At 37.6% G+C, this 15,028-nt stretch overlaps 1 protein-coding gene across 11 annotated transcripts in view; it reads right to left on the bottom strand.

Moving 5' to 3' along the window:
• Positions 1-633: 633 nt before the first annotated feature.
• frmd5a (FERM domain containing 5a) overlaps positions 634-15,028 on the bottom strand; it is a 93,798-nt gene continuing 79,403 nt past the window's right edge. For 4 of the 11 annotated variants that reach the window (XM_079620234.1, XM_079620231.1, XM_079620240.1 and 1 more), the window contains 6 exons: positions 13,754-13,817; positions 13,503-13,594; positions 10,984-11,058; positions 9,966-10,034; positions 9,669-9,775; positions 634-5,246 (listed from right to left, as the gene is read on the bottom strand). In XM_079620234.1, the coding sequence (XP_079476360.1) occupies positions 4,663-5,246; positions 9,669-9,775; positions 9,966-10,034; positions 10,984-11,058; positions 13,503-13,594; positions 13,754-13,817 (991 nt within the window). In that variant the 3' untranslated portion in view covers positions 634-4,662. The remainder of the gene's footprint in view (positions 5,247-9,668; positions 9,776-9,965; positions 10,035-10,983; positions 11,059-13,502; positions 13,595-13,753; positions 13,818-15,028) is intronic. The other 7 variants (XM_079620239.1, XM_079620238.1, XM_079620233.1 and 4 more) reach the window with 3 other exon arrangements.

Consider the following 15,028-nt stretch of genomic DNA (forward strand, 5'->3'; position numbering starts at 1 on the left):
CTCAAAAAAGATTACTCTCGCATGAGGTGGTTTTTCAGGCAATTCGAAAAAGAAATATTTTGCAAAACTGCAATGGAAACAGTTTTTGCGCATTTACAGTCGCCTGACTTAGAAGGCGCGGTGTGTTCGGACAGAATACGAGACAGAGTTGTTTATTCAATTATAAAAGATAAAATAATTACAGGAATACTGCATTCTAAACCTCAAAGAAATGCCACAATCAAGACCTCGGAGCAGAAATGAGTGAGAAACTCCTCATATGTGCCGCTCACAGTATAAGGGTCTTTCCTTGCCATTAATGCTGGGATAACACACCTACGTCTCCTTCCGTTAATAATAATAATGTATAGTGCGGTGGCTGGGATATACACTTATCATGAGAGGAAAAAATTACGTTTTAGTCGCATAACATCAGTTAATGGAAATGCTGTCATTTCGCAATAGTTTTGTATCGATATTTAGAAAAAAAATCGCAAAAGTTTTGCGCAAATCTGTAATGGAAACGCTGCTATTGATGCCGTTTTATTAATGGTGACATTGGTGTGGTAAAAAGTGGAATTACTTGAATATCTATAAGCCATCTGATTAATTATACATCCAGAACTATAAACCACAAGATATCTCAAACACTTTTGAATGTTTATTTCAAGTTTGAATATTTCCATGGCACCAGTTACAAGGGACTACCAGCGAAACAATTTCTTATACCATTTTCATGGAAGGTTTCCTACAGTACAAAGATGATTTTGGAATGAATCTGACTTAACAGGAACTGCATTTGGCACATAAATTTTGTATGTATTTCAATATTCATATATTAAGGAACTAAACGGCGACCTCTAGTCCTAAACAGAAAAGATGCAGATTACAGAAAAACACCCACAGACACATCTATGCATAAACAAATGTGCATGTATATGCATAGCTGTTGAAGGGACTGTGGGGGCTGGCAGAGTGACAGGAGCAGAGTACAGTAAACGAAGCATGTTGCCACCTCTGACCTTTACTGGATCTCAGCGCCATAGTAGATCTTAAAGCTACGGTTCAGGTGAAGTCAGATTTTACCAAATAATTTGGGAATTTGTATGCAAGCATGTAAGGAGCATTCATTCTGATGATGATGACGAAATTTAAAGTTCCTGGTAGAATGTTTTCAGAACTAAACCTAGTCGATCTGAGAGATCACACAACTGCTGTCTAATGCGAGCGGTTCATTAAATTACCCCTAGCATCTCCTTAATGAACACGGAGGACATTCTGACCTTACTTGGAATGAGCAATAACTGATCTTAAACATTAAAATCACCATCTTTAACAGGCTGACCGGGATCGCTTGAAGCCGTAACATTTTGTACATGCTGTCAAGGTATATTTTAAGCCAGTGAAGTGCTTTATCTGCGGTGTACAGTATTCCTGAAAGTCTGCTTTTCATTTTATAAGTGTCATGGCAAGTGTTCATCTCTTATGCATACACTTGCATACTAAGAAGCATAAAAATACTTTGATACAAAGTCCACAGAGGGACCTTGTGAAAGAACCCAGTTAGTTTACAGAAATGATGAACCAATTAAGCTGACAATTGTCCTTTAACGGACCCTTGCATTCATCAGTCAAACCTGGCCATTCCATACAGTACAGGAAAACTGTCTAGAGACAAAAGTATAAAGTTGAAGTTCACAAGGACTCCCTGTGTAGCAATTGCCCTTGATCTACGAGACCAGGAAGGAGTCCGCGCTAGTTTGTGCAATAGGATTTTAAGGACAAAAAGAAGCGTAAAACTTCAGAACGGCACACTGTCAGTTCAGGATCCAAACAAGATGACGAGTGCTCACGATGAGTATAAAATGTAGCAAATTTGGGCAATAAACGTCATATAAAATAAGCTTTTTAGTTAAAATCGCAGTTTTGCGTCTAACTCAAATGAAATGGATACATTCCCAGCTCCTTAGAAAACATCAGGTAGTCTGACTTGCTACACAACAGCACAAAAACCACCAAAAAGATTCATTTAAATGATTCTATAATTCAGGTTATTGCTTATTGAATGGTGCTGCCATGCAGGACTGACCACTGAGGCTACATAATGCTGTCAATGAGTAAAATCCGATCAAATTATCTTCTTTTTTAAAACCATTACTGGCCTTCCAAGCATGTTTTTTTTTTCTTTCTCTAAACAAAATCAATTTATCGATATGAATCAATAAAACCGATCATCAATGGCATGCAGATACCAACCAGAGCAAGACCATTGTATTATTGTACTGCGGAAAACAGCTGTTCAATCAGGTTCTACAAAAATATAAATAAACTTAAGTCACCACAACGCTTGGCACATCAGAGATGTTCTAAATGCATGCATGAATGCTTCTCAAGGTTAGAGACATGCATGACTCCAATGGCTCTCCCTCTCTTTCATCTGTTAGCGGTTTCAGCCATTTCTGCTACAGTTTTCCATGCACCTCATGTTTGCATGTTGTAGCTTAAACAGGTTTCAGCTCCTGTAGTCAGTGGAAGACAGCAGTTCTATGAAATGGTTATAAAGACATATTATAGTCAGCCACTTCTGAAAACACATCTCAGCCATGAGCCATCCTTTTTGTTCACTAGCACCATAGTGATTCTGGCCTCACAACAGCATTGTGATTATTGGATCGAAGCATGTTCATTTAAAATAACTGCACTAGTAAAGCCAAGCTTGTGAGCTGCCACAAAACTAATGCTATATTCAAAAGCTGCAATTATTGTGATTTATCATAGTGATAATACCAATGTAAGACTAAAACATCCCCCTTACTATGGTAATTACCACTGGCTGTTACTTCTCTTTTTCGCTGTACACAAAAATAAGTCCGCTTTGTCTGTGTTTTCTAGTCACTTCCTCTATCTTCCACTTTCTCAAATTCAGTAGCAGTTTCAAATGGGAAGTGATAGGTCAAATAAAACCCCTGCCCTACTGCCATGCCACTGGAAGAATCGTTTGTCTTTAAATAAATACTATAGGCTAATCAGGACATAGTGTACTAAAGACTAAACCTGGCCTTCTAGTACATATTGCCAAAAACATCAATTGTTCAAATATGAGCGCGCACACACACACACACACAAACATACAGAGTCTTTTGGGTAAACTGTGTATAAAGCGATCAGTATTGTTCAAATGCTGGGCCATTACCAATTTACAAAGCGCTGGGATGGTTTACTCATCTGGTTAAGTTGGAAATGGATTGTGGATGTGGATAAAAATCTTTCTTGTGCGGAAACGCCATAGATTCTAGACCTCATCTGAAACACAGAGCTAAAAAAGGTATAATTTAATTTTCAATAACAAAATAACATTTCAGTTTCTGTTAAAATATACATGGAAAAACTGTTGATATATTAGGAAACTAACTACTTTTTGTACAAAAAGTACAGCATTGTTATTGTAATTAAGAATAATCATAGCATGATATCCACAGAATACAAACTTAAGAGCAAGGCTGATATGGAATTAAAAAAAAATAATACTTTATACAATGGGATTTCTTTCTATTGAGAAAGACTCAGGATGAAAAATGATAATAATAAAGCAAATGCACATACTCATGAACAAAAAAAATGATGTACTTATTTCTTAAAAATCAAACCCTTACAGTATTGCACATCTACTGTAGCTAGACTGGATCTATGGGTGCTAGTTGCTTTTAAATCAGTCATGAGAACTTCTTTAACATATATCGACACTATCGGGTCACATAACAGAACACAAGTTATACCAATTAATTTTTTCTGTATCCATAAGAAAGAACCCTTTTTAAATTATTTCTACTTCACAGCTTGCTACCGCCTAAACACAATTATATTCCTAAAACGTATTTGACACCCTTAATCTCAAGCCACCAAATACAGAACTCAAATGTAGCCATCAATTTTATTCAAATAACATCATTTCCAGTCTTTCCTCAGGTCTCGCTTTCAAAATAACTTGCACATTCTTACCTTACATATAACCCTCTGCTGATCTGATCGTCGGTGTGGTCAATTATAGCAGCCTTCAGAAAATTACTAAGAATTAAATGACGGATGGACATGAATTATGCATAAACTCAGAAAAGCATTGGTTCTCCACGTTCTCACGCTCTCCAAACCCACTATACTGAACCAACTTGCCGTCTCTCTACTTAACGCACCACATTCTTTAATAAGACTTTAATCATTTTTATTGTAAAATAAATATAAACGAAGGCAACATTTTCTTGTTGCAACAAAATATTTCATATTCCCTATTTAAGGAATAATATAATCTTCTAAAGTCTTTGAATTAAGTTTGTTTTGTTTTGTTTTTTTTTGCATTTTTTTTGTAAAAATAAAATACCTGAAATGACCTGAAATCCAAAAAAAGGAAACCAAAAACCAAAAAAATGTCTTTGTAAAAAAAGGAGGAAAAAATAAAGGTGTAAAAATGGGTGGGGGAGAAAGAACTAAAAGTGGAAGAGAAGAGGAGCTGTGGGCCTGGTGGTCCACCGTGTGTCAGCAGGAGTGTCATGAAAGAAGCTGGGTTCATGGGACAGGTCCGTGCCCTCCGCCTCTCTCTGTCTCTTTCTCTCGCTCTCTCTCTCTCCACGTGATTAGCGTCTTCTCGACCCCAACAAGGGAGGCTTTACGAGCTTTAGTGCCTCATTTTCACTTGTTAATGAGCAGCCCGCCCACCCAGCGGAGCTTGCAGGCAAACCACCGCCTGAGGGGACAAAAGTATTCGTAATGGAACTGCTCAAACTCGGGGGTCTGGCGGATATCACGTAAAAATGCAATGTCAAGGTCGGACTCAGTAAGGATGATGAGGAGGAGGAGCAAGACAAAGAGGAGTCCAATGGTCACAAGGAGCAGACGGAGTACACTTAAAACAAACTTATTCACCTGTTCCGTCCCGCTGAGCGTGGCCTCCCCGCCTGCGCTCTTCAAGACCCTACTGTCCGCTCCTAACTCGGCCAGGTCTCCCACGCTGGGCGTCCCCGCCTCCGACTCTTTCTCCTCCTCGATGCTGCAGGGGGCGCCGTTGATCTGCCGTGAGACCGCCAGCTCCAGGCTGTGCTCGGCCACCGGTGTGGGCAGAACGCTGTCGGAGGGACTGTAGGTCTCGTCGGAGATGACCGCCGCCCGGTCGCCGGAGTCCATCACATGGCTGCGCGAACGTGACATGAAGGAGTCACCGTGGGACACGGAGCGCACTGGAGTGGAGTGAGCGCTGTCCCGCAAGGATTCCAGACCTGGACAGTAGGAAGGGGAAAGATAAAAGAGAGACAAAAGCGCAACTTAATGACTCATAAATTATAAAAAGTGATTTCTGTCACAGGGTCTACACCAGGTGCAAGCAGTGCAACGTAATAAAAGCAGATTTAATTCATTATAATCAGAGATGCTGTCTACACTGGATGTGACACGACAAATTCCCAACTGTAAACTGATGCCCCGTTCTATTTCTGACACGCTTCAAGACTCACACTACTTCTGACATACTTCTGGATTTGTCGCGTCATGTAGACGCAGTGTTACGTTGAGTCCGAAATCACATACTGTCTGATAGGTACAACATTTGAGTTTGAATTTACTTTGCGACCGTTAAAAAAGTATGTTATATATGGTATGAATATGGGTAGCATGAATGGAATTCGGACATACTATATCCACCATGTTGTCAGTCACATGACCTACCAGCTTCAGTTGCCAGTTGCAACGTGCCAGGCTCCGAAACAAACAAGTCAGGTGGGAAATGCCCTATGATACATTTACAAAATAGATAAAGTGAAATTCTTCTAATGCCAATTTTAACGTTGAATGTCCAGACTTACAATGCACAGGCTGCCAATGCTACATCATATATATGACAATAATCACGAAACATTACACAACAATATGAAAAATAACAACACTGTGTGCAAACGGCTTGATGGGGAATATTAGAAGGGTCTCATGCAGGTGACAGACCTAGATACTAAATCACAGACCACAGCGCTAATGTGAAAAGACATTTCCCAGCTTGTTTGCACTGATAGACACTGAACTGCAAGGCATTGGGAATCACATGTACAGTATTGACAGGCAAACAGCCAACTTTACTGAGGTGCTGTAATAATTAGCAACACATGGTAAATCAAAAGGACAAGATCTCGCAATACAACATGCAGATGCATATATAGCACACAGTCTTCAATTGCTACTAACTTAGAAAGGCTTTAAACAGCAGATAGCAGTCCATTATAATTCAGTACAGAAGTTACATGATATACAGAAGCCAACTGAGAGTGGAAGTATATTTCTGTTCTTAAACATAACTTTAACACTTATGTTAAGAGGATTCGTCACAGTAAGAGACCACAAAGTGAGGATGCTACAAATATCCCATAAATCCTCCTGCTTCAGTTTTCACATACCGTTTTCCTCAAGGAACCCAAAGTAGAGAAACATGCAAGCTTTTGCTGAGCATTAGATTCTTGAGCGTGTCACTGCAGATCCGTTAACATCTCTATTCTGATGTGAAAGGATTAGGATTTCATGTTTTGACGATGCAACATTTTACTGCTCAACCAAAGGCCTCTCATTCACAATATTAAACACCCTGCCAAAGAGAGAAATGGTCACGCATCTGCTTTAGTGCATTTGTCCAGTTTTAAGATGAGCATACGGCTGCAAGAAAAAAGCTTGTGAAGCCTTTGTATTTACCTGTACTTCTGCATTAATAATTCATAAAAATGTGCAAGCCTCTTCAACCAAAGACGAACACAATCTACTTTGTTTTTGCCAATATGTTGTTCAAACAAAAATGTAAACCTTGCAATAACTAACTGGCTGTTAAATCTTCTTTTGCAGTAAAAGCTTCCATTAGCACAAGACTATTTTTCTTTAAAACGGTTTGAACTTGTTTAACTTTTTAGTTAATATATCTAATGTATTATTTAAGTTAATCACTCTCTTCAGTGTCAACAGAATTGATGTCTGGACTGGGAGCACAATGTCTTCTGTGAAAGCAGTTCAGTTGCTGAATACTTCTTTATTGAGTCAATGTCTTCTTGTAACCCCCAGCTTCAGTGATAGAAGGCTACTCTGGTATTATCATCCTCCGCTCAACACAAGTCACAGCTGGAATGAGCACTGTGCAGTCCTGCAAACAGTGTGCTGTACACTCCTGCAGTTCTTTAGTAACAGTAACAGAGTAGACTGTGGATTAATGAACACCCAGGAACGCTTCTACAGCTTTCATACTTCTAACATGCTCTGTGTATTATGATCAGGACATATGAAGAGCCTTTTCTTGACACATCTCATTGATTGACTGTTCACAATCCAAGACTATGAATAGTTAAACAATTTATAGACAAGTAACTTTATATGTACTGTTTTGTTCAAAGGTTTGGGGGCGGTATGATTTTTTTAAATGTTTTTTGAAGTCTATCTCACCAAGGTTACATTTATTTGATCAAAAATGTAAATATGCAAAATATTATTAGTTTAAAATAACTTTTCCATTTTAATACTTTAAATGCAATTCCTGTGATGGCAAAGCTGAATTTTCAGTGTCATTTCAGCTTGACTGTTCAGAAATAATTCTAATATGCTGATTTGGTGCTAAAAATATATATATATATATATATTTCTTATTAAAATTCTTCAATTTATTGCATCCTTGCTCAATAAAAGCAGTACCGACCCCAAACTTTAGAATGGTATTTTATGTTCTTCATAATTAAAGCGCTTTTTATGCTGAAAACTAAAAAAACACTGCAGCAACACCAAAAGAAACTCCATTAACTGCCTTTTCTATTCTAACCCACTTTCATCATAACAAAGCAGAAATGCAATATATCTAACTGAAAAGACCTCCAGAAAAATCTATTTAAACAACCAATCAAGCATCTGGTGCCCACACTCAAACACATTAGCCTTTACCTATAGCTGTGGCGGGCACTGCATGAGACGGTGAAGTCATGGGTAACGGTGATGCCCGCAGCTGGTCCTGCTGCCCCGTGAGTGCCGGGTAAAGGGGCAGCACACCAAGGGCCTTTCCCAGCATTCGAGGCCCCAAACTCAGCACCCGAACCTTTACATCCCGATAGCAGTGGTTGATCATGCGCAGGTGCACGTTCACCCGCGTGGTGATGCGGATTAGGCACTTCACCATGTTTATCTCCGAAAAGCGAACGTCTTCAGAGAGCGTGCGAACGAGGAGAAACCCTGTTACCGGTGCCCTCTCTCCACCGTGGGCTGCTGGGTAAAGGCTTGGCTGTGCTGGTGAACGGTGGCGAATCGTACCCCACCCAGACCTCTCACCTCCTCCCTCCCTCAGCCAGTGACTTAAATGGCGAGAAAGGCCCTGTCTATTTTCAGACGAGGGTATTAATACTCCTCGAAGACTCACAGTCAGCACATGTAGGACAGTTGACTTTATCCTCCAAGCTCTCTGAATCGTTCGCACCGCAGACAAGAGCTCTTCACAACATCTTGAGATGGTCTGGTTGCAGATCCAGAGAGGATACAGTGAGCAGGGACTCCGTCTATGCACTCATGTTAAGAGTGAGCACAACTGTGTTGCTAGTCTAACAGTCAGGCTCAATAGATGAGACCCAGAATAAAGGGGTGGCCGGTAAGCCTTTGTTGGATGGGACAAGATGGCAGGGAAGTGTTAGTACTGACTGTACACAGCTGGCACAGAAATAGAGGTCTGTGACTGACAGAAGCACCTGCATCTCCAGTCCTCTGAGTGAGACTGGTCCAGCCTCATATTACTGCATGCGGTCAACTTTTCAACTCTTGTGAATACGCATGTGCATATATATATATATATATATATATATATATATATACTATATAAAATACACACACACATAAAAATGTATAGTTAATTCAAAAAATTGTATATAAACAATTATCAAATTATATAAATTATTTATAAAAAATAAAGATAAAAATTTATAAATATTTTGTATATTTGTAAATATTTATAACCTTGTAATAGTATATTTGTGAATTTTGCATAAAAGTGTACACATTTTTAAAATGTATAAACACACACACATAGGTACATAAACATATATCAGGTAAAAATGTATAATAATAAAAATATATAAAATAAAAATGTAAATAAAATGATATTATATTAATTATTTTTTTATATATAAAAATAAAGATAAATAAATAAAAATAAAACAAAAAAAATTGATAGATTTTAATACATTATACATATGCATATCCTTTTATAAAAACACACACACAAGGTAAATATATATATTATTAATATATATAATTCAACTTTATATAAAAATGAATAAATTGTAAATAAAGTGAAATTATGCAAATCATTTATTAAAATACAAAAATATATATATATATTTTAATGAATATATTTTCATTACACACATTCTAAAAAATATGTTGCTGCACAGATCCAAATATCTAAGCTGCAAAAACTTATTGCATACATTCACTTTCATTAGAAATCTTTAAGTTTTCTTGACTGAGTTATTGACTTCATGTCTTGAATTGCCCTTTATATATATATATATAACTATAGGTTGGCTATTTCCTACAGCATTTGAATGTTATTACAAACCATTAAGTGATTTGACATTTAGCGCTCTGCGTGTGTTTCCAGCGTAGAGCTGAACTCAGGCTAATGTGTTGAACTGGACTCTCACCTTCCATGATGGATATGTGTACGGCTCTCCGGCGCGTGCGCGGGACGCTGCTCAGCCGCGGCCCATGTGTGATGGATGGACAGCTTCTGCTGGGCACCAGGCCAGCCCTGTGACCACATACACATACAGTACTGCATCAACACCCCCATTTATCATATTACAGTATGTCCTACAACTACAGACATCAGTCAGTCTTACTGGGCATGCATGCACACATGTGACGCCATCAAAAGAACATGACCCAGTGTTAGCAATTATACGGTTAACACTGCCACACAGATGGGCACTCATGCATACCTATGTATTTCTGGAGGTTCCCGTTTAATTTTTGCACTCTGCTCCATTACCTCTTTGGCTACTCTTCCACTGAAATCAAACAAAAACGAATTACAAAAACGTGTCCAGCTTTATCCCTGCTAGTGTAAAATATATTTGTTAAAAAAAAAAAAAAGTATCATCTTAAATACCCATATATTCACACTGTAACAAAAATTATTTCACCTTCGATGTCTAAAATATAGTTCTCTTTGTATTCACATTGGATAATATAATATAATATAACCTTAAATAGCAAATATCTTCAATATAAGATGCACAAACATGCTAAAATACTTATTTCCTGACTGTAAATATGTTACAGGACACTCACCACAGTATCTGGCAGATGAGCAAAACTACCTGCCACTGTGCAAAATACAGTTGTTGCTGGGTGTTAATTTCACACACCCTGTTTTGAAAATGTTTCGGCTTCATCTAGCAAAATCAACCAAAAGAAAACAGCTCAACCATTGAGGATAAAACAGCAACGGTTTCAAACAGCTGGCATTCTGGTGGGAATGGTGCTCCCTGTGACTGAGGGATGATGGTGACCACTGCTACTAGAGTCCATGAAGCTCAGGAATTAGATTAACCTTTATTGAGTCGCCTCGCTTAACTCAATCTCTGCCTCTCAGTCTGTGACTGAACTACTTCCTTTTAACCAAAAAACTCCCAATGGAATCATTGCCTTAAAACCCTGCCTGTCTCCTTACATAGGAGTGAGAAAATAACTGTTATCAATTTCCTAATTGGGCGTTGGAGCCGGAGAGCCCACTATAATAATGGATCGTGCTGTTTGTTTAATTGCCCCGATGGCTCCATTCATCGGCTACAATTGCTGGTAATAAGTAAACACTTGTGTCTAGAGGTGGCCTGTGTGAACAGCACCGTCCGCAGCAGGTTGTGGAGCATTGGCTCTGCAGCGGTCACCTCTCTGTGACCGTGATGAGGAAGGCTGTGGTGGTCCACCGGCAGTGACCTGTCCATCCACACTTACCTGAAGCGGAAACGACTCCCCTTGAAGAACAGGTTACTGCTGGACACCGTACGAACCTGGCTCGACTTGTCCAACCTGAGGAGGGACGGAGAGAAAGCACTCAACTCGGAAACGTTCTCTGAACACCTTTACAAGTCTGACTCACTATCTCTAAGCTACATATTCTGAATTAAGGAGAATTTCTCTTTTACACAAACCATATCACACTGCTGCAATCAGATATGTGACCCTGGATCACAAAACCAGTCACATGTCGCACGGGTATATTTGTGGCAATAGCCAACAATACATTGTATGGGTCAAAATTATCGTTTTTTCTTTTATGGCAAAAATCATTAGGATATTAAGTAAAGATCATGTTCTATGAAGATATTTTGTAAATTTACTATCGTATATATAAAAACATTTATTTTTGTGAGTGAATGCCGCACAATCGTGAACATAAATGCACAACTTTAAAGGAGATTTTCTCAATGTTTAGATTTTTTTGCACCCTCAGATTCCAGATTTTCAAATAGTTGTATCTCGGCCAAATATTGTCATATCCTAACAAACCATACATCAGTGGAAAGTGTATATATTCAGCTTTCAGGTGAGGTATAAATCTCAATTTCAAAAAACTGACCCATGTGACTGGTTTTGTGGTCCAGGATCACATATATGTTTCTAAGGTTATTTCATAAATGTAGTTTTTACCTACATTTTATAAATCTATATTTACAGTGGTGGATGAAGTACAAACAAGTGATTGAGTACTAAACTAAAAAGTACTTTTCAATTTTACTTGAGTAAAAGTACAAATGTTCTTGCTTTTTTAATGTTCCCAAGTATTAAAAATGTAAAGTATTGGACGGATTTAACATATTGATTGAAAAGAAACCGCTTGATCACAAATCAGACATTGCTTTGGAATGTTGTGAAGATAAAATGAAAATACTTAAAAACAAGTAAAGACTTCCATAGAATTGTTTTCTTCCCCATACTATTGATGTCAATGGGGTCCAAATTCTTCAAAACAGAAAGAAATTCATACAGGTTTGGAACAATTTGAGGGAGAATAAATGAAGACAGAATTTTCATGTTTGGGTGAACTAGAGTTTTTAGTACAGTATAAGTAAAAGCGCTTTGTTTCTGTCCACCACTGGTTATATGATGGCATAAACTGTAACCTGATGCAGTAGAAATCTGTGAGAACATATTTTTCTAGACCTGTTATACTGTGTTAGATTATAATTTGCTATATTAGTTATTTATGAATGAAATTAAGATTAAACTTGCCACATTAAATTCACCTAAAAATGTAATTGATCTGAGGATACAAGTATGTGTGTATTAACTATGACTTTAAATCCAATAAATCATCATTTATTTCCAAAATAAAGTTTTCTCAATCTCAAAAGTTGCATACAAAAACAGCTTTACATTTATAATTTTTTTATGAACAATATTACGTCTTAGGTTGCATTCATCAACTTCCAAATCAAAAAGTAAAATTACTTAAATTGGATTAATTTTCAATTGTATTTCATTAATTTAATTCAGTTGTATTTAAGAAAGTAAAGGTATTTTTCATTATTTAAATAAGTATTATTTACTTATTATTATTATAAGTAAATTTTAATTAAGTACATAATGAAAAAAATACTACCTACTGTACCCGAATGGCGTGCACATACATATCTTCTATCTAACCCTCAATGACTGAAACTGAAAGTATTCTGACTCAGTCTCTGGTGAACATTTGATTCAGGCTTTTCATCACCAGGTGTGGAATCTCCTTCCCTAAAGACAGTCTTTATGTGAATCATAAAACCCACTCTTCAATTATCATCTGCCTTCACTTGCCACAAATTCCCCTTCTCCAGGGGACTTGAACCACAGCCACACACTTCTCTTTCCCCCAGCAGAATCAATTCAGTCCGACTTGGAATACAATGCAGATTCAGTTTTGATACGGTGCCATGCCAATTCAGTGATTACACCATTCCCTTATCCCAAATTGAGCCTTCCCACACTTTATGATGAGACTCTCGATCCAAAGATGTCACCTCAGTTAGTCAAAATCGTTCATCATAAAGCCAGCGGTGGCTCAGCAGTTTTGTGAGTCTGGGCTCATCCGTAACACTGCGGACGCTTTAAACACTTCCCATGGCGTGGGCAAGGTGACAGCCGACCGTGACTGAAATGTGCAGGGACATCGCTCTGGAGGAGCTAGCAGAACACATCTCTCATTGCTCAGGCAGGAAAGGTCACTCTCAGCACGCGGCTGTTCCATTAGGTGACCCGCGAGGTAAAAAACAGTGATGGGATCTGAAGCCAGCTGTCCAGACCATCATTAGTTATTAGTCGGCTTATTTACCAGGCTTAAATAAGCTCTGGAAAGAGGGAATGATAGAGTTCCAAAAAGGGATAAATGATTCCAGGAACTTGTTTATTGTGCAGTTGCCCTTTCAGAAGCATCTCACCTGTCTAACCGAACTGATGTGTGTCTCGATGGAAGGAGGAGTGCAAAAACTCACTTGTAGAAAGCTTGGTTTTCAACACCGCATTTCCAAAGGTGTTTGCAGGCCTCTGGAGTCGGGGCGAAATACGTCAGGATGATCTTTTTGTCCTGCGCAGAACGAGAAGTCATTAAAGGTGCACTGATCCAGCTCTGGCGTTGAAAGGAATTATTAAAGTTTCACAGATTGTGTCATTATCATAAGAACATTTGGGATGTTGTAATTATCTTCGCCTTCATCACCAATGTTGGCGTAATTAATGTTCTCACCTCCTTCTGATTTGCATATATGTGGAATGTCTTTCCCTCGAACTTCAGTTTGGTCACCTCGTGCCTGTACAGGTGGAAGAATACAAGAATAAAGCTATTACCATATATGTAATATATACATTTTATAAAATGTAAATTTTACATGTATGTAGTTGTATATTTGTATTGTGTAACTATTAAATTTAATACATATGTTTGTGTGTGTGTTTGTGTGTGTGTGTGTGTGTGTGTGTCTGCCACATTAGAATATCGTGCAAAAGTTCTTTATTTCAGTAATTCAACTTAAAAGGTGAAACTAATATATTATATAGACTCATTACATGCAAAGTGAGATATTTCAAGCATTCATTTGTTATAATTTTGATGATTATGGCTTACAGCTTATGAAAACATTTTCACAATATTTTAATTTTGAATTTGGGGTTTTCATAAGCTGTAAGCCATAATCATCAAAATTATAACAAATAAAGGCTTGAAATATCTCACTTTGCATGTAATGAGTCTATATAATATAGTAGTTTCACCTTTTAATTTGAATTACTGAAATAAATGAACTTTTGCACGATATTCAAATTTTTCGAGTTTCACCTGTATCTGTCTACACATACATAAACTACATATAAAATGACATTATAGTAAAACATACACAAATATCAATGTATAAATGTATATAATTATCGTAAATGTATATAATTAATTACATTTACATATATATATATAACATACATTTTATCAGATGTAAATACATGTATTGTAATGTATGTATATATATACATAGACAAATACATACACAGTATATAATATATATATATAAACAACGTTACAGTAAAAAAAAACATCCTGTATTATTCATAAGTCTCAATACAAAAGCATGAAATTACACAAAAATGAAATTAAGCTGACAACATGTTTCCAAATTGTATTATATGAGCTCATTTTAATTATTAAAATTAAGACAGTACCAACTTTAATATTCTGTTCCTGCTGTATTTCTCACAAACAAACACACACACACAAATCAATTCTGCACTTTTTCTTTCCTCTTGCTTTAATACATTCTCTACAAACTGAGCCACATAAAACAAAACCCAGAGACACCGAGACACCGAGACACAGGACAGGCTGCACACTGGTTCAGTATTTCATGAGTTCTCAGACCTCACAGACTTGTTGTGGCGAGATGGCTTTAAACATGGCCCCTGGCCGGAGATCTGCTGAAGGATAATTGGACACCTGTCTGCTCTAACGGTTAAGAAAGAGGCAGATGCTCAGAAC

The sequence above is a fragment of the Phoxinus phoxinus genome, assembly GCF_949152265.1.
Source record: "Phoxinus phoxinus genome assembly, chromosome: 8".
In the NCBI taxonomy this organism is placed as follows: Eukaryota; Metazoa; Chordata; class Actinopteri; order Cypriniformes; family Leuciscidae; genus Phoxinus; species Phoxinus phoxinus.